Source organism: Cataglyphis hispanica, chromosome 1, assembly GCF_021464435.1.
Source record: "Cataglyphis hispanica isolate Lineage 1 chromosome 1, ULB_Chis1_1.0, whole genome shotgun sequence".
Taxonomy (NCBI): Eukaryota; Metazoa; Arthropoda; class Insecta; order Hymenoptera; family Formicidae; genus Cataglyphis; species Cataglyphis hispanica.
This window is the reverse complement of record NC_065954.1, coordinates 2,457,238-2,476,060: the sequence shown is the minus strand read 5'-3', so window position 1 is coordinate 2,476,060 and position 18,823 is coordinate 2,457,238. Positions and strand designations below refer to the sequence as shown.

The 18,823-nt window shown below is 35.2% G+C and overlaps 2 protein-coding genes across 7 annotated transcripts; one reads left to right on the top strand and one right to left on the bottom strand.

Moving 5' to 3' along the window:
- Positions 1 to 229: 229 nt before the first annotated feature.
- LOC126852788 (eukaryotic translation initiation factor 4 gamma 2) lies at positions 230 to 13,484 on the bottom strand. 6 transcript variants are annotated; one of them, XM_050597971.1, is made up of 8 exons: positions 13,356 to 13,484; positions 4,903 to 5,015; positions 4,509 to 4,725; positions 3,461 to 4,415; positions 3,224 to 3,364; positions 2,232 to 3,124; positions 1,705 to 2,010; positions 230 to 1,312 (listed from the first exon to the last, which is right to left on the bottom strand). In XM_050597971.1, the coding sequence occupies exons 4-8, from the start codon at positions 4,374 to 4,376 to the stop codon at positions 1,238 to 1,240; spliced, it is 2,331 nt and encodes a 776-aa protein (XP_050453928.1). In that variant the 5' UTR covers positions 4,377 to 4,415; positions 4,509 to 4,725; positions 4,903 to 5,015; positions 13,356 to 13,484; the 3' UTR covers positions 230 to 1,237. The 6 variants fall into 6 exon arrangements, with proteins under 6 accessions (XP_050453928.1, XP_050453956.1, XP_050453938.1 ...); XM_050597999.1 differs by lacking the exon at positions 13,356 to 13,484 and adding an exon at positions 13,158 to 13,322; XM_050597981.1 differs by lacking the exon at positions 13,356 to 13,484 and adding an exon at positions 12,783 to 13,137.
- A 511-nt stretch (positions 13,485 to 13,995) lies between these two features.
- LOC126848150 (syntaxin-12) lies at positions 13,996 to 18,737 on the top strand. Its single transcript, XM_050588787.1, has 6 exons — positions 13,996 to 14,252; positions 15,015 to 15,218; positions 15,398 to 15,563; positions 15,683 to 15,813; positions 16,246 to 16,379; positions 16,552 to 18,737. The coding sequence occupies exons 2-6, from the start codon at positions 15,016 to 15,018 to the stop codon at positions 16,725 to 16,727; spliced, it is 810 nt and encodes a 269-aa protein (XP_050444744.1). The 5' UTR covers positions 13,996 to 14,252; position 15,015; the 3' UTR covers positions 16,728 to 18,737.
- The last annotated feature ends 86 nt before the right edge of the window (positions 18,738 to 18,823 follow it).

The following is an 18,823-nucleotide window of genomic DNA, read 5'->3' as shown; positions in this document are numbered from 1 at the left end:
GCGACGATCGTATTTGGAAAATACAGCAGCTCTCTCGGTATCCGGTTCTCCATCCGCTCATCTCGATCAGTACGCGTAGTTATCCTCTTCTCAGGTGACAACTCGCGCGTACTGATCTCTTGCTGTTCCAACGGCATCGAGCGAGATATTAAAAAAAACGTAATGTATATAAGGCGGGAAATGTAAGGTGAAGGTAATTGGTCATCAATGCAACAACCAGGGGGCCATCTGTAATAAATTACACCAAGGCATATTTTATTCTTTTTTTCTTTCCTTTTAAATACGAGTTTTAGTCGTGTCACTAATGTTCGCTAATTATTATTGTTAAATGGATGTGATGTTGGCTGCTGGTTGTTATTATAACTGTAATTAATTAATTACTTATTAAGAATCAAGTGGCGCTGCAAGTAGATACACAGGCAAACGGTGTATTCACTTTTTTCTTTTTCTTTAGTTTCGGCAATTTAAGTATGTCTAAAATCGCAATCTAAAGATTTTATTCCGGTTTGGAAAATAAAGTGCTTCACGGTTTGCATTTTGCGTACACTACTGAGTCGGCCATTCGTTCCTGATTAATTCCGATTTTTTCTTTTTTTTTTTCATTAGAAAGATGTAGATATATTTCGATTATTGGATGATAATTATGTATAATATTAATAATATAATAATAATATTAATAATTGATAATAATAATAATAATTCCTCATAATAAATGTAATGCTTGGTACACAGAGATAACAAACGACTTCACTTATTGCCGCGGACAAAAAGACTTACAAAACGTGACACATGCACAATACTAGACAAAAACTCGGACAAAAAATGACCAGATTAATTTTCTTGCGTTTTCTTTTTTTTCTTTTTTTTTCGCTTTCCGCACCGTAAACATATAGCGGCGTAGTATCTCGATTGTATCTGTGCTAGCCCAATGTTATTTTATAATATAAATTATGTACCGATTTTTTTTTAATTATCTAAAAAAATTCTAAAACGTCTTGCTTGTGAAACGTCTGTCATATACCACTCATTAGTTACAAACTCTTATCCTTTCCCAGACATGATTATAAAGTCCTTTTCAATCACGCGAGAGGGCTTGAGACAGACTAACAAGATGTTTGTGATTCTGGATGGAGATAACTCAATTAATAAAACTGAAACCTTTTGCGGTTCAGCGATATAGATAGTAAAACCCTATTCCAAATCATAGGTAGTCTGAATGTTTTCGAGGCTCTTCTGATTAATTCTTCTCATCCTCATCGTCTTCCTCTTCCTCCTCCGATGCTTCAGCAAGCCATGTTAACCATGTATTTACCTATATACATAAATATGTTTACATTAATTTTTAAGCTATTTAAATTAAATTTAATGATTAAATTTAAATTAAATGACAAAATTTATCAAAATATTCGAACCATTTTTGATTTGTTGCTTACTTTTAAATATCCAAAATTGCAAATTTGAGGAAATTCGTGTAATAAAATTACAAAAAAAAATTTGTATCTATTATAAATTTGCGTGCAGTTTTTAATAATGTATTTATAACTATATATTTAGAATTAATCTATCACTAAACAATATTAAAAAATTCATCTATATGATAATAAAATTTATTGCACCAAAATATCAATTAAAAATAGCATTACTAAAACAGAAAGATTCTTCAAGCAAAACTTGTGTGAATGAAAAACTGTTAAAATGATGTACCTGGAATAATGCCTTGCCCTTGCCCGGATAAGCATCGGTAACTGTGTCTCTCCATTTGTGGTATGCTTCTTCTTCAATAACTTCAAGGTTGTAGAGTGCTATGAACCATCGCAGCAGCAACCCTTTTGGAAAATTGTGCGAGAAGCAGAACACTTGAAGCGCATGAAGAGCCGTAACTTGAGAATCGATGGTAGTCAGGAATGTGCGAATAAAACGTGCATATTTCTGCAGTAACGCACTTTCCTTTTCTTGCAGTTGTTTGTCTGGAAGTACGGTCGGATCAACGCCAGGTGCCAATGTTGTTTCCTATTATTTTCCCGAAAAAAAAAGAAAAAGATGTATAAAAATATTGCAGATTGAATTCTAATCTCTACACATACATATATATACATAAAAATAAACCACAATTATTAATTAAATATATATAATTGTATAAATTAACAATATATAAAAAAAATGATTTGTCATTTTTTTCATTATTTAAAATGCAGTGACGACATAGAATTAAAACAGATAGTTTTACTAACCCCAGTAATATACTTGAAAAGTACATTCATCATAGCATTAATAAATGCGGGATCTGAATGGTGTTGAGGATCCAACTTCTCCTTGATCCATTTGTAAAGAGCGTTAGGCGCTGGATCGGCCTCTAATTGACGCCACATATCTCCCTGGATTCTGAGAAGAGGATAAAGGAAAGTCAATTCTCGGTCTTCCAGGATCTCGCCCAAGCGCTCCTTTGTCTTCTCCGCTTCTGGCAGTTGACTGATAAGATCCACTTTGCTATCGTTGAAGATCTGCGTAAGCCTTGTCTTGCCTTGGGTCTTGTGGAGCTGTTGTAAAGTCAGTAGGAACAGCGGATGATGACGACCGTTTTCTGTTTCCGAGGCGAGATCCGTCAACTGAATTAAATTGTCCACTATGGCCTTAGCTGTCAGGAAGGCAACGTGGGACGCTACCAAAGGCACGGTACTTTCCTTCTCCGATATACTGGCCACCAATTCCTTCCATCCTTCATTCACTTGCTGCAAAGTGAGCAAGTTCTCCTTCTTGAGCTCGACCACGAGCTTGATGGCGAGCTCGCGTTCGGAGTCTCCGCGATCCAATGTGTTTGAAAACATCGTGCAGATCGCGTGACGCAAGAATCGCTCAGGAATTTTAAGATCTTTAAAGGCAGTCAAAGCATCCTGCACGTTTGTATGTGACGCGAGATCGTCCATTAACGCATTCACCTTTTTCAACACTTCCTCCCGTGTAGGACCCTTGTCCTTTCTATCCCGAGCCTTCTCGCGCTTGTCTACGGGACCTTGCTTGATCACGATAGCAGGTGGTGTTTCTTTGTGCAATAGAGGCGAACTGGCCTTCAAACTGGCGGTATTACGCAAGAGAGGCATGTCTGTGCCTCGTCCTGGGAACAAATCTGTTATTTTTATAATTAAAATATATATAATTATTATTAAATTATTGAATTTTTTAATACTTTTATTTTTGAAAATGATGCAAATGGATAAATATTTACCATTGTTGAGAGGTAGGTTCAAGTTGATATTAGTTTGTTTGAACATCATTGAATTGGCTGAAGGTCTCAGAGACACTTCCTCCGGATGTCCTCCGATTAACATCTTATTTTTATTGAATCGAAGTTGTTCTTTATTGCTATCTACAATAGCACGAGAAACAATAAATGCATAAAATTATTGTTATTAATTATTTAATATTAATTTATTCATTAATAAAAAGAATTCACTGTACTCACTGTTGTTAAAGTTTTGCGGTAAATTATGTTGTGGCTGGTTGCGTTTTCCTTCGTAATTGTTCTGATGACGATTCTGGTTTTGATAGTAGCCTCCTCCTCCTGGCTGATTACGTTGATTATGACGGCCATAACCAACCCCAGGAGTCCCTGCGAATCCATTCGGACTGAATGGTGGTGGCATACCGAATGAGGGGGAAGTCAATGGAATACTTCCCATCATGTCTACGTCTAATCCGCCTCGTCCCATCTTTCGTAAAAACTCCGCACCGAGGCGATCCTCTCGTCCTCTGTGGAAACCATTTCCCCGCGATGGCTCCTCGTTGTCGTTGCGGATCTGATTAATCGGCATGGGGCCTTCGGTGCTGGTGGCCTTGCGCGGTTTCCAATCGTCACGGCGTAACTCAATCACATCACGCAGCATGAATTTGATGCGTAGAGGAAGATCCCTACTCTCTGCCAGAGAGTTCATACGTTTGAAGTATTGATCCATGAGTCCGCGGCCCTTATCCGAGTCAAGGATACGGCCGCAGGTACGCATAATCTGGCAGAGACATTCGATATCCTCCGCCGCGTCCCCCCGGGATCCCCCTCGCCTTTTCTTCTCCAGCAACTGCTGGATGCAACGATGTAGAATCGGCTCCGACACGATGCCCAGCTTGCCGAGCTCCCCGATAAACTTGATGTTACCGAGCATCTTGCGCTTGGCCACCTGCCGGCGCTCCTCTTCCTCTGGACCAAGCTCATCCTGATTCTCGAACGCCTCGCTTGCTTTTGAACGATTTTCGAACTCGTCTTTGCACTTGTTAAGTAAAAGGACTCTGAATGTGCTCTGGCCTTTTTGACTTTCATCGATCGGTTTACGGGGTTCAAAGTTTGCGGCTTCGTCAGACAGCTGTTTGCACAGCCGTGCGTACATAGAACTGTACTTGGGTTCATCAAGCGCTTTTTCGAAGATCTGAAAAATTATTATCGATATTTTTTTTAAGGAACCAGCATCAAAGAGTCTCATACAATAAATCCCATCATTTTATGACACATCAATACGTACCAAGAAAATAACACCTTTGAGAATCACATGGGAATTAAGCTCAACGTTGAGCAGGTCGTTGCTCAGCTTTGCAAATTTTTCCGGTGTGAGCTTGTTAAGAATACCCCGTACCTTTCTAAAGATGAGATCATTTCGGCTTTCTGGGGTGAGTGCATCGCGTCTAACAGTTGAAGGAGGGATCCAGCGTTGCTCAGTGGATAGGGAGCGTATATCGTCCCTGGAAGGCATCGAATTTTTCTAATGTCAGTGTCAATGCAAGTAGCAACACAACAGGGACGATTTGCGCACTATTTGTTGTAATAAGTGACGCGTTCTCGCGTTTCTATTGTGTATTTTTTTTATTTTATTTTTTTTTTTTTTTCGTTACTGCCAAGGTAACTTTGTGGACCCTGACCTTCCTCCCGAGACACGAGAAGCACCCCCCGGTCCTGTGGGGTTGTCCGTTGTTGCGCGTGTTTTGGCCCCCTTAGTGATAAATCACAGCACACAGATCTTCCTTGAGGAGAGCTATAAAAAATTACATTAAATATTAAAAATTTTATAATAAAGTTTGTAAAAATGCATAAAATATTTAAAATATTTTTCGCACATTTTATTACATTAAATCTAAATATAAATAAACACTCTGACTAATATATCTAGTTACCCTTTTACAACATGTAATTATAAAAAAAAAATGTATTTCTCAAAATTCATGTAGTATTTTCATATTATGTTTTTTAAGATCCATTTCCTAATTAAATCCTAAGTTTGCTCGCAAAGCATAAAAATTTCAGCACCTAGATTAATTTACACTTGAACTACATAATTTCGAACATAATCTGAAAGTTATACACATAGCCTTGGTTCATCTTTTTTTCCAATAAAAGAGAGATAAACGATTGTAGCTTATCGCTTTTTGCCAGCAGCGACGTACCAATTTACATCGCAATAAACTCGTTCAATAATATTTAAGAGCATTTCTTTCGTCGCGCTATAGTGACTCACATGATAGATGTATACATATATATATATTTTACAATATAGTAATTGCATGCGAGCGCAATTTTAGAGGCTTTCTACTTTGCTCGCGTTCAATAAATGACGCACGCAAATCCTACGGTTAACGTATTCGAGTAGTTCAAGGATAGAGAATCGTGATGAGGGACGTTACATTTCAAGAATCGTCTGTGCATGCGTATAGTTTAAATCATTTCAATTCGCATCCATTTTTTCCATTAGAAATCATGGAAACGAGCCTGTCAAAGTGACAGATCAGATTGCAAGAATCTGATGACTTCTCCCCAAAAACTTCTCACTCAAGGAAAAGCCGTCTCAAGATCAGAGCTCGGAGGATCAGAGATTTTTTTACAGGACACCCTGTACACCCTTTCGGAAGACCTTCCGCGGATGAGAGGCAAGGACCTTCTTCTTTCCCGAGGAAGAGACGACGGCTTTGATCTTGCTCGCTGCTCGAGAACAAAACGACCGAAACGACCCACGGACGAGGGGAATATCGAAGGGGAGCGTATATGTGGGGCGCGGCTCATGGTCAGACGGTCAATGAACCCTATTCTCCTGACTCCCCTCCCTCCCATCCGTTTCATCACGACCGATCATCTCGCAGACCCTGCCGCTGTTCGGCCGAGGTCGGACGACTTCGTCGGACTGTTCGACGGAGGTCGTGCGCGTCCGTTCGCGTCTACCGGGTGTCCTAAACACTCGGCTCTAGATAGAACGGTTTGGAAAATTAATATACGTATCGTAACACGTGTATAAATAATAACTATATATAAAAATTAAAAGCAAAAAAAAATTATTCTCGAAACAGACGAGCAATTATAATTTAAGATTTCGAAAAAAGAGCTCGGGGGTTTTTTTATGCGATGTCATTGATGTGGAATCTCTGTTAGATCGCGTGACAATTCGACGATAATTTTTTTTTGTCGTACGACAAATGTAAAACAAAGGATGAATTGACGGTTACGTTTAACGGTAAACGTATAATAAAAGCGCGCAAGACTAGGTTCTTCTACTGAAATAGCATTTTCTAAATATTTGGTTTCGGCTTTGTATGTATAGCTAAAAATGCACAATGAAAATATCCGGCTTCTCATGGACGTAACCATGAATGCAAGCAACGTGAGTTTGAATAAGGAAAAAAGATACGAGAGAGAAAAGGCATTAATCCGAGCGATCTCTGAGGGAAGAGCGTCGACGATTATTTTACTGCGACAAAAAAAAGATTTATACCTATGTGTAAACCAAACTTTGTAAAATTCGAAATGAACAAACAGGCATTACAATATTATATACTTGTCATGTGATATATACGATGATGCTATTCAATATACATTTTTTTTCGAAATCCGAGAGATTGCAAATATTTCGTCAATTGTAATGCTTCGAGAATTACCGATGTAACTTTCGAAGTCTTTTTTTAATTAGAGCCTTTAAAGAGAAACGCGCATTTGTGTCACGCTTCACTTTGCAAAGACGCAAAAAATAAACGTGATTAACGGCTTGGATTTGACGATAATATGTAAAGAAAAAAAAATTCCACGCTGCAACAATGGATATCGCTTTGTTGAGGTCGGGACTACACGTGTCGGAATTCGTCGAGATAATTAAATAAAGAACCGATGCGTGCGAGGAGCAAAGCATTCGAAGATGGACGCTTCTTTGTCTCTCGTCTTTTCACACATCTGGGCTTTCTTCATTCTTGGCAAATATACTATTTCCGAGCGTATATTTACGGTCGTTGAGAAACGGTTCCCGTTATTTAGCTATCCGTTGATCCGAAAAAAGATTTCGCCGCGTATCCTTGGCAGTTGTTAGATTAACATAGTTTACTTATTTAGTCAATGTCAGAGTTGCGATGGTTTATAATACGCTTCTGCGAATATCGATGGATAATTTAAAGTTGAGAAAATTACGCCAAACATTAAGAAACTACGTTAATTCTGATAGCAGAAATATTGAGTGAAACAATAACAGGATGTCTGCTCAAATTTTGAAAAAACTTCTAAAATAAATTATTTTATTGTATATATTGTTTTTAAATACATATGAAGGAAAACTTAAATTTCAAGTGTTAGATTTAAAAATGTACTGAAAAAAAAAACTGAATAGTTTTCGTAAGATAAACATACTTCACTAACATTTTTATCTTTTTTATCACTAACAATTACAACAAAATTCACAGTTTGGTCAAACGATGAATTGCCGATTGCATATAATATACGATCAAAATTATCAAAAAGAAAACCGTTTTTAAAAAATTCTCTAAATCTAATAAAATTCCATAAGACCTCTGTGATTTTTGCAGGTACAAAAAAAATTCTCTCCGAATTCCAGATTCTCAGATGTTCTTTCAGGGAAAAGTAGACATCCTGATATATTTTAATAAAAAATACATAATTAATAAAAAATATTGTATTGAATATTCAGCAAAGAATATTGTAAACGATAATTTTCAAATAACCATTCGAACTTTTTTTTTTTAGACGGGAAGCAAATATTAAAGTCTTCATTCGCGAATATTGAAATATAAAAACACGATATTCTCCAAATGCAATATAATGATGAAGATAATGAAGTAAAAAATTATTGTTCTACAAGAAGAGCGAGAACAAGACTACAGATGCAAGAATATGTCTACGTTGTACTTTAGAATAAGACACTCGGCTCATCATGGTATTTTCACGTCATAAATAATCGTCAGGTAATCTCGCAAATGCAAACTTTCGCGTTCCGATCTATTTGCGTCGGACTGTAGCGAACTAAATTAACTTCTATCGAAGATCTATTAATATCACCAAGAAATATATCGGAATTAATTAAATTCGAAATTCATTCTCGATAAAAAATATACATAACACATATGAAAGCTATCTCTTAATATACTATCTACAAAATCTATATTATGTTACTTGCCAATATTATCAGAATATTTCATAGTGTGTATTCTTAATCAATATAAAAACCAATATAATATAAATTTATTAATGTAGTAAAGCACTTTTTCATATATATAACCGAATATTAATAAATAAACAGATAAATCAATATCGAAGCTATAACCGTGACGCAACTATACGAATGATTATAAATTAATGAATAATAATCGACACCAAAAAAACATACACACACGAAGATTTATAACCGTTGTTTTTTGCGCTTTATTTTTGCAGACGTCTGGTAAATTCCCGGAAAGCATGTATAGTCGCGACTTCTCGAGAAAGATCAGAAAAACAGCGTATATTAAATTCGTTCGTTGAATTCATTCGTTTTGTGTGCTATCGGCGCTCGATGCGACGCCGAGAGAATCCTTGAGAAACAGAGAGAGAAAGAGAATAATGAAACCGTCATGCACAAGGTGGATGACGATGGCGCACAAAGAGATAGCGATAGAATGACGCAAAACTAACATATGAGTGAGCGAACTTCCCTTCTCCTCTCATTCCCCCTTCTAGCTCCCGCACACACCAACACACTATACTTTCCGTTTCCTCACGACACGTCACTGATGCGCCGTGACAGCTTAGGGCTGTCAATCTCGAGCGAAATTTATAGATAATCAGCAGCGACTGAATGAAGCCGAATTAATTGAATAAATGATGATAGAAAATAATAAGCTTCTGGCAAAATTACACGGCAAGTACATCAAGCGGGAAAAACGAGTAGATTAATTAGTAAAATAATTTACTGAATTTGTTTATATAAAATAAATGAATGAAGGAGATGGATAAAATTTTTCATTACTTGGCGTGTCTTGACATTGCGCAAATTCAGCAAACTTGCGCGAAAGATAAACCGAGTAGTGAGTCATTCACTTATTATATTTCTTGAAAAATGATAATGACAAAAAAAGGATAAAGCAAGTATATCCGCTTTAGTTGGCCCGTTTCCGGAATTAATAAAAAATTAAGTAGCAGAATATTATTCGTTTGACCTTTTTCCAGCAATAATAATAGAAAAGATAAGCGAGTAAACTGTTAGTTTTGGAACTACCTTTAAAATTAAATTAACGATGAGATAAGTAGCAAGTTGTTCGTATAATTTTTTTTCCAACAAGAGGTAAAAAATAAGCGACCAACTCATCACTCGATGTATTCGCATTCAATATTTTTATGACATTCTAGTGGTCTCTTCAACGTATTATAATGAACTATAGTCGAATAAATTTTACGACTTTTCTGCGGTAACGGAATATTAATAACGGAATTTTAATAACAGTAAACAAAAATATATTTAAACATAAGAAATAAAATAAATACGTGAAATGCAATTGAAGCAAGATTACATCTGATATGATTTTGTCTTTTAATATAAAAAATATAAAATATCTTTTTAAAATATATGGTAATGTTTATCATTAAAGTGCACACAAAATTAAGCAAATGGCTCGTCGAGACGAAGAAAAAGTTCGCGATAACGTCGATAAACATTTTTATCTCACGCTATATGAACGACGCAGGTTGACTCATTTAAATACATGCTCGTAACAGCATCCATCCCTAAGCTTGACAAAGAGGCCTACAAGGTATCTATTATTTACAGCTAGTAGAAAGCTAAGTAGAAAAGTATAAGAAGAGATCAAATTTTGAGTTCAAAGATTGTCGGATAAGTTTGAAGCCTAATTTCGGATAACAAGGGATATATTTACCCTGTCGAATCTGATCATACAACAAACTCGTTGAAGGACAAAAGAAATGAAAAGAATATGTTACACCTCTAGAACATCGAATAAAATTTTACGAAAAAATCGCACAACCAATGAAATAGTTAACAAGAAAATCTATGCTACCATAAATAAATTTAACGCGTAATTAAGGATCTCCTGTGGACTTAAAGAATGACTCAAGTCGAATGAGAGAAAGAACTCGTGTATGATCGTAAGATAAATCCAGAATTCATTCGAACATCGCGAGAGGTGTTTTCTGGAGAAAATCGCGAGTGACGCGAGAACAGAATTTGGAATCGCGTATTCATTGATTTGCGCGTAAAGCAAACGTTAGACTCGCTCGAAGGAAAATCAGCGCGTCTATTCATAGTATAATAAACGTTTTCAGGTCTTGCTGCAACAAAGGAGCGCCGTCGCCGATCGGAGCTCTTCCCATACGCATGTATGCGCATCACGGCCGTTTAAAGGTGCATGTATAGCGATGCACTTCGCTACGAGAGATGACGACCACACAATCGCATGGGCGAGGTTGAGATGTAACAAGAACGAGTTTTTCAACCAGATGTTTCGTCGGCATTCTTCGAATTCCCCGTTCGAATATTCACCGCGAACTTTAAGAAGATCGTCGTTCCGCATGGAAATTATCGTTGCTCGTAAAAAATTTTATAATAATTTTCATTCACCGAGATTATTAGATATTCGATTGTATGTATCTCTCAACTATCATTCTTTCAAACAATCGAAAAATTTTAATTTGATTTTTTTAAGAAAAATATATTGGGATATAATTTTTTTTCTTTCGATATCGTGCATTTGTCGGCTTGTACTTTTTTTTAATCATACGCAATCAGAGAAAGCAAAAAATTAAAACTGTTAAGCTTTGACAAATTTAAGATCGCCGTTTTATTAAAATTCTCGTCATGTAAAAATTATAATTTTCACTCATCAAAATTGTTAAATATTCGATTATGTATACCTCCCAACAAAACTAAAGTTCTTTCAGATAATCGAGAAATTTGAATTTGATTTTTCGTTAGAAAAAATATGTCAACACGAGGATATAATTTTTCCGTCGATATCGCTGGCTTACATTTTTTTTTTTAATCATACATAATTAAAGTAATCGTCACAAATCAAAATTATCAAACTGTAGAAACGCACGAGATCTTGGGGGCAGATCTGATTAGATCCTCAAAAAGTGTATCAACATTAAAAATAGCCCGATTAATAATTGTTAGTAGAAGCACGACCGAGTATATATACAGAGTGCTTATACCGTATTCCCAACGTATGCGTGCAATAGAGATCTTTTTATATATATCCCTATATAAAATATTTAGAGGGTACACGCGCGCGCCTCGACACTCGAGCTAATATAAAATCGCCTATCGTGTCGTTGAAAGCGTGACACAAGAACGAAACACACACGCCTGCCTTCGAAGTCGGTCGTGTGTGCATGTGCTCGAGCAGCATCGATCGGCCAAGAGGCACACGCGTGCTCTCCTGCGTGTTGGTTGAACATGCCGGGAGTGCCCGATGCATTTCCGAGAACAAAGCGGGATTTCCTGAATGAGCGACGATAAGCGAGCCTCTTCTCCTCGGAAGAGGATGTAATTGCGAGAAACAGAGGATCCCGTAAGCGACGCGCGTTTCAATTCGCCATATTTCGAACCTTAACCCCTTTGAGATGAAAATCGAAAAGAGATGAGAAAAAGAGAGAAAGGTTTAAACTGTCAAATTTGATAAGAATTATATCGACGCGCATAGTAAACAATATACATGCTATAATATACTTGAATTATGGAGATTATTTTAAATTATGGAGACTAATTCTTACTGTTATCTAGCTTACTAATTCTGCGATTTGCAAAGCAATTTGACTCTAGAATGCTATGTGAGCAAGATGTGCGTACATTATAATATTGTATGCCAATATTTCGAGTGTTATTATATATTTGTCATTGAATAATTTCCTTCAAAATTGTATTATTGAAATTAAATTCCTACATGAGATTTAAATTGCTATATGAAAATGTAAGCGAAGTTTCTTGAAAATCACGATCTTATAAAACACTTGTCGAAACTCGTATCGATCAGTCGTTACACATCCTTACGTATGTATTAGCGTGCGTATTATCGCGGAAATTACGGTCAGCATTCTAGAGTCGGGACATAACGAACGGAAGAGGGTAGGAGGGAAGACTGTCGCGAGAAAAACACGCGTTTGCTGGATCGCGAGGCTTCTTTTTCCCCACGCTCCTTAAATCCGAGAAAAGAAACACGGTAAACAATTTTACTCGAACGGTCGCGCGTGCGAAAACGTACTCCAAAATCCAAAACGCCGATCCGGGCTGTCGTTGCACGAGGAAAAGGAGCACGAGAGGATGACACACGCTCGTGGCAACGAGCGTCTACGAGAAGCGTAGCGTCAAAGGCACGTACTAATTCCGGAATTCGTCGAAGCCAGGAAGGCATGCGGAAAGGAGAAGAGAGGGGAGTCAAGGGAGCCTCTCACGCTCTCCCCTCCCTCTCCACCTCTCTCTCCGAGAGCACATCGGAAATTTTGTAGAAAGAACAGAAGACTAAAAAAAAAAATCTTTTTTTCTTACGCAACAAACTCGTTCTTTCCGCACTGCGTTTCTTTCCGCAACTTTTCTCACGCACGTTTTCAGATAGACAACCTCCCTCTCTCCCTTCGCGCACTTCGGCTGATTAAAGTGTCAAACGTGGGAGTTGCGTGGGTGACGGCAAACCGTGACGGTTTCTCGTAAAAAATCTCGAGAGAAGGAAAATTATCGCTCTCTCTCCTTCTCTCAAAGGAAAACGTCGCGAAAAATTCGCGAAGATTCTGGAGAAGAGCTGCGGCGGGCGGCGGCCCCGCGAGAAAGAGAGAAAGAGAGAGAGAGAAAGAGAGAGAAAGAGAAAGAGAATGATAGAGACACACGATGCTTCGCGCACACCCGACATGACGCACGACGACCTACCCGTGTCCGCGCGATGGGATCTCGCTGCCGAGAGAGAGAGAGAGAGAGAGAGAGAGACCCCGCGGATACTCTGCGATTTTCTTTTCCTTCCGCGAGCTCACGACCACGTTCCGCACCCGGTTTCGTCGCACCCACGCCGCACCGCACCCGTTAAATCGTCGCGCAAAGCAAGAAGAGAACACAATAGCGTTTACTTACGGCCGACGGTTGTTGTTTCTGAAGGCTTTCGCAATCTGTCGGTCGCACTCGGCAACTTCCGAGCGGAGGGGTGGAGGGGGGAGGAGCAAGAGAGATACCGCTCTTGTCAAATCGGCATCCGTAACGGGACTGACGTTGTGTCGCGAGACAATCGATCGTCATGCGCTCTAAAGAGAAAAAAGAAATGCCAGATTAATATTATTTCGCCGGAACACTCGCGCGAAAATTCGACCGACAATCGTCGAAATTGATCGGCGACGTTAGACTCTCGCTTGACCTCGAAGTCGATGATACTTTGGACGGGAGATTAGACATTTCCACATGATTTAGCGAAATCTCGTACCGGATGAACATCACCGAGTTGGGAGGGAGAGAGGGCGAGTCGAGGTTTCCGGTGTCTTTCGCGCGCGATTCGAACGAATTCGCGATCGAATTAATTGCCAATCGAGCCGTCCAAATTTCGCTCGCGACTTTGTGATCCCATACGCGATGACAAGACGCTCGCGGATGACAACTTGACTCCGGTGGTGCGACTGATTTCCGTTGACGAAAATCGAACCGCGCCTTGTCGCGGAGGATAAAAGTCGTGAGAGAAATTCAAAAATTCACTTCGACAGACCCGTCCTGTCGTATTTCTCCATAAATTTCGTTCACACGTGCGTAGCAAAAAAAAAAGGAAATACAATACGTCGGTAAATCAGATCTCTGACAACGTACACGGACGAGAATACAAAGGATCTGCTGTCACGCAGCCGTTACGTTAGAACGTTTGGGCAACTGTCAGTTTCTGAGCTGATTCGTGCAAGAGGACACTTTTCTACGCGTTTTTAAATGTAATTCCACGGGACAATTTAAATTTATACGTTTAAGGACACTTGTGATAAAGAACAGACTCAGGTGAGTGACGGACCCTTTACGAGATATCATCCGCACGCGCAATTTGCATATCCCTAATTTAACCCCTCCTTCAATTAAGCGTTTGTCATACAGAATTAGAGAGAGGTCGAGTTTGATGTTAAATCTCTCGTATATGTCATCGTACAAAAACACGCGAGGCTTGTAAATTTAGCTCCGTGATATTTATAAGCGTTTAAATATCTCCTGTTGTATAAAAAACGAGCATAGATCGACCGAAAATAATTTCTAACGTTTAAAATAATTGCTGTATAAACAGATAAAAAATATCAATTTTTGGGGGAAATATAAATAAATAAAAAGAGCAAAACTTGGACATATTTAATAAACAAGTAATATAGCTGTCAAAGTATCATTATAATGTAATAATATAAGATATAGTACTTAAATAATTTATTCATTATATATGTATAATATAATCATATTTCATTATATTAAATATTCGTGTGACTAATGTCATTTCATAGTGTTACATATGCAAGAAGCATACAGGGTCACAGCAAAAAAATATATTTATTGAATAAATTATTCAAAATATAAATTATATATGTATATTTTTTTTAAATCTTGCTTTTATTGTTTTATTACACAGATGTCTATATATGTAATGGAAGAAATAATATATTGATAAAATTTTAATATTAATAATGGACAAGTAAAAATGTTTATAAATATGCTTATATAGGTTTCTACATTTATATAAGATTCTTAGCACACAAAGATTAAGCAAAATTTTTTTTTCAGAATGGCTCAGCGCTCGCAAAACTATGGATCTACGGATCAACGGGTGGATGTACCTGAAATAGGATTTAGTCCTACTGAACTTTATAGTCTCAGTGAAAATATTACCACTAACATATATACAATTAATACAAGTTGGAAAACTTTGGAAAGAGCTTATAAAAACATTGGAACCAGTAAGGATAATCAAGGTTTAAGAGACAAAGTGTAAGCAGAAATACTATATATGATTAATTCATTAAACTATAATAATAAAGAAATATATATATATATATATATATATATATATATATATATATAAATCAGAAATATAATATTGGAACATTTAATTAAAATTTTATTTTAATATATATATATATATATATATTTTTTTTTTTTTTTTTCAGACATGTAACACAATTAAGTACCAATCAGGTGGTCACACAGACAAGTAAGGACATAGCGAGACTAACGGTATTGATGAGGCGCGGAGATAAACAGCAGAAATTACAAATTGAAAAACTCACAACAGACTTTAAAGATGCATTACAGAGATATTCCGATATGCAAAAGGTAAATATCTATAAATATAAGATACATCTCTGATACAAAAACTTGCAAAACATAATTCAATACAAAGATCTGTGAAATATTTGTCTGATCTTAAATTAATAGCAAAATATTTTTTGCAGTCAATTGCAGAGAAGATGAAGAGACATATTTTAGCTATAACTAATCTAGAAAATTCAATGGATGGGGAAGATGCTGAAGAGACTCAACAGCTACTTCAAGTACAGGAACACCAACATAGGACTACACAAAGGTTCGAAAATTTTGACATTTTTACACTGCGTAAAACAATATGATATTTGTACACTTATAATTAATGCAGAAAATCTTACCTATTTGCTTAGTTGGAACAAAAGCGATGGTTTCCATTGGTCGCATATTGCACAATGCTATGAATATAGAAGCTATCGTAATTGTATCAGCTAATGGAGAATGTAAGATTTTCTGGATGTGACAATAATAAAAATCGTGGATTTTATAGCATATCTGACAAGATAGACTGAATTTAAAATTTCAGTATGTGAAAAACTTAATTATCAGATGTATTTTTAATATAGAGAAGTTATAAAATACACTCTTATGTGTATGGTAAGTTAGTTTCAATGCATATTGAAGAACAATATTGAGTAATACAATCTGCATCGAAAACAATATATATAATCATTATGTATTATGGCATGCCTAGGACACTCGAGTTTCAACAAGGACTACTGTTAGAGAGAGAAGATAGGATTAAACGAATTGAAGGAGATATTCTGGATGTGAATCAAATTATGCGCGAACTCGCAGCATTGGTACATCAACAAGGTGATACTATTGGTAGGTATCTTAGTATTAAAATTGGTTTTATAATACACTCATAAACTTTTTTTACTATATAAAGAATTATAGAAAAATTCAAAATAAAATTGTTGCCTTGTTATAAAATATATAACACTTTACTGAACAATTTTACTATACACCTTTAGTGAAACTATTGACTTTATTGCAGATACGATTGACAACCATATAGAAAATATACATGGCAATGTGGAGTTAGGAGCGCAGGAACTTGTGAAGGGAAGTAATTACCAAAGTAAATTTCGTCGGAAAGTTTACATCTTGTTGTTACTTGCGATTATAGTTGCCATTGTATTAACTGTTATTCTAGTCATTAAATTAAGTTAGCGCTCCTAGCCTCTGTGCGGGTTTTACCAATAAATGAAAAGGGTTGTCTCAATCTATTCATAAAGTTGATTAACTTCTTTAAAGTTCATCTTGGTTTCTCTATTTCTATACATTAGAAATACAAATGTAAGGAGAGTATAGAGACTTATTTGATATCTGCTTACGAATATAAATTATCTCTTGTATTTTTGAAGAGATATGTTAGATATTTTAAAATTTTATCAAACAATATTTCACATGTAAAAAATGAATTTTTATGGAGCTTTTTTCTTAATTTTATTTTTGCACTTTCAATACAGGCGCGAATTATTGCTATTACTGAGTAAATTATTGAAGTATATTGTCAAAAAAGTTCATGATACCTTTATCTTAATTGGCACCTTTATTTGTACCTCTATAAATAAAATACTTATTTTGATATTTTAATTATATTATTATTTGGTTTAAATTTAATAATATTATTTAATAATATTATTTATTTTAAATTTAATAATATAATTTTAATTTTTTTATATTATAATATAAATTATATAAATAATTTCATAATCCTAAAAAAAAAATCCTATATATCATAAGTATTATATTGACAGAGAGGATGTTAGGAACATTCTTCTCATGTTGTATGCTTCAATTACTTTAAAATACGTAATAGTGATACATAAACGTCAATAATAAAATTTACAAAAATTTGTTAATATCTTTTTATAGCTTCAAAAATTATATATTGTTGATACTATGTATTAATCGACTGATTCTTTAGTAAATGTATCTATATTTAAAATATTACATAAAGAAATTAAGTTCTTTAGAACTATTTGTAAACAGATTTATATAAATAGGCAGAGGAATCAAGTTTTTTTTGCATCTATTAACATTAAACTGCGCAAATGAAATGTTTATTGTCATGTCATCATCACCACATGGAATAATATTTAATAAATAATGATGCATATATACATATATATATTTATAAGTAAATTAATATAAAACTTTGCATATACATATACATATTAATTATATTTGTATAAAAAATTTGTATAAATGGTTGGTTATTTTTGAATTACCAATCAAAATAGATTTTTTTGTTATTGTACACAAACCATTTGCATATATATTACTAACTGTAATTGATTTAATAATGTTACAGTACAAATTAAACTAATCATTAAGTCAAATGGATAAAAATTGCAAGTTGACATATAATTTATTTAAGGCATTTTCAATTCTATTGATACAAAGATAATTCTTCTAGTGAAATTGTATTAATTGGCTATTGCATAAGAATCAGAGTGTTAAATCTATGCATATGCGTTTTCCAAATTACAATTTTATTTCAATTCAATTTTATCAATTGTATATTTTCTTAAGCTTATAAAATTCCACAATTTTATTGTGAAAATTACCTTAGTAATCTGGAAACTACTTTGGATGTTAATTTCATCAATATAATTGTCAAAAATAATTTTCTTTAACAATAGAAATATCTGAAAATAGCATCATAGATTAAATTTATCGAAACTATAACAAAACAAATATGTACAAAATAATAACATGTATATGTATCTCAAAAGTTTTCTTCAAGATTTGAAATATCACCGCGTCTGATTCAATTAATCAAAATGATTGTTTATAATTACATCATTAAAGTGATATCGCCTATATAAGGTGAGATTTGAGATTGTAGGTGTTGATAAATATAAAGAGGAAAAATCTCTCGACTCGATTGAGACAACCACTTTTTTATGATTACTCGATTCTGATATGATTATTAGGCATTCCGGATCCTTAAAAATCCAACATATAATATATAATTAAGATTATAATCTCTGACTACTGTATATATAATTAATCATTAACATCCTTTAAATAAATAGTGCTATAACATTGATAATGATACTTGCGCTAATGTCAAGTATAAGCTTTATTATGCCATTGTTGATTTGTATATGCTAAATTAGACATTAAATTATGATTTGTTTTTTGAAAATAAAAATTTTTTTATATCCTGTATGATAACATGGAATTGCATTGAGAAATATAAAAATATATACATATATACAAAGTATATACTATATACGTGCGCAAAATAGAAGGAA

Bases quoted from the DNA above. Each gene is read 5' to 3' on its own strand.
- LOC126852788 (XM_050597953.1), bottom strand. From the start codon at position 4,736: ATGCCTTCCAGGGACGATATACGCTCCCTATCCACTGAGCAACGCTGG. The intron at 3,125-3,223 runs GTAAATATTTAT...TAAAAATAACAG, and splicing joins GAACCTACCTCTCAACAATG to ATTTGTTCCCAGGACGAGGC. The intron at 2,011-2,231 runs GTTAGTAAAACT...GGAAAATAATAG, and splicing joins TTTTCAAGTATATTACTGGG to GAAACAACATTGGCACCTGG.
- LOC126848150 (XM_050588787.1), top strand. From the start codon at position 15,016: ATGGCTCAGCGCTCGCAAAACTATGGATCTACGGATCAACGGGTGGAT. The intron at 15,564-15,682 runs GTAAATATCTAT...TATTTTTTGCAG, and splicing joins GATATTCCGATATGCAAAAG to TCAATTGCAGAGAAGATGAA. The intron at 16,380-16,551 runs GTAGGTATCTTA...ACTTTATTGCAG, and splicing joins TCAACAAGGTGATACTATTG to ATACGATTGACAACCATATA.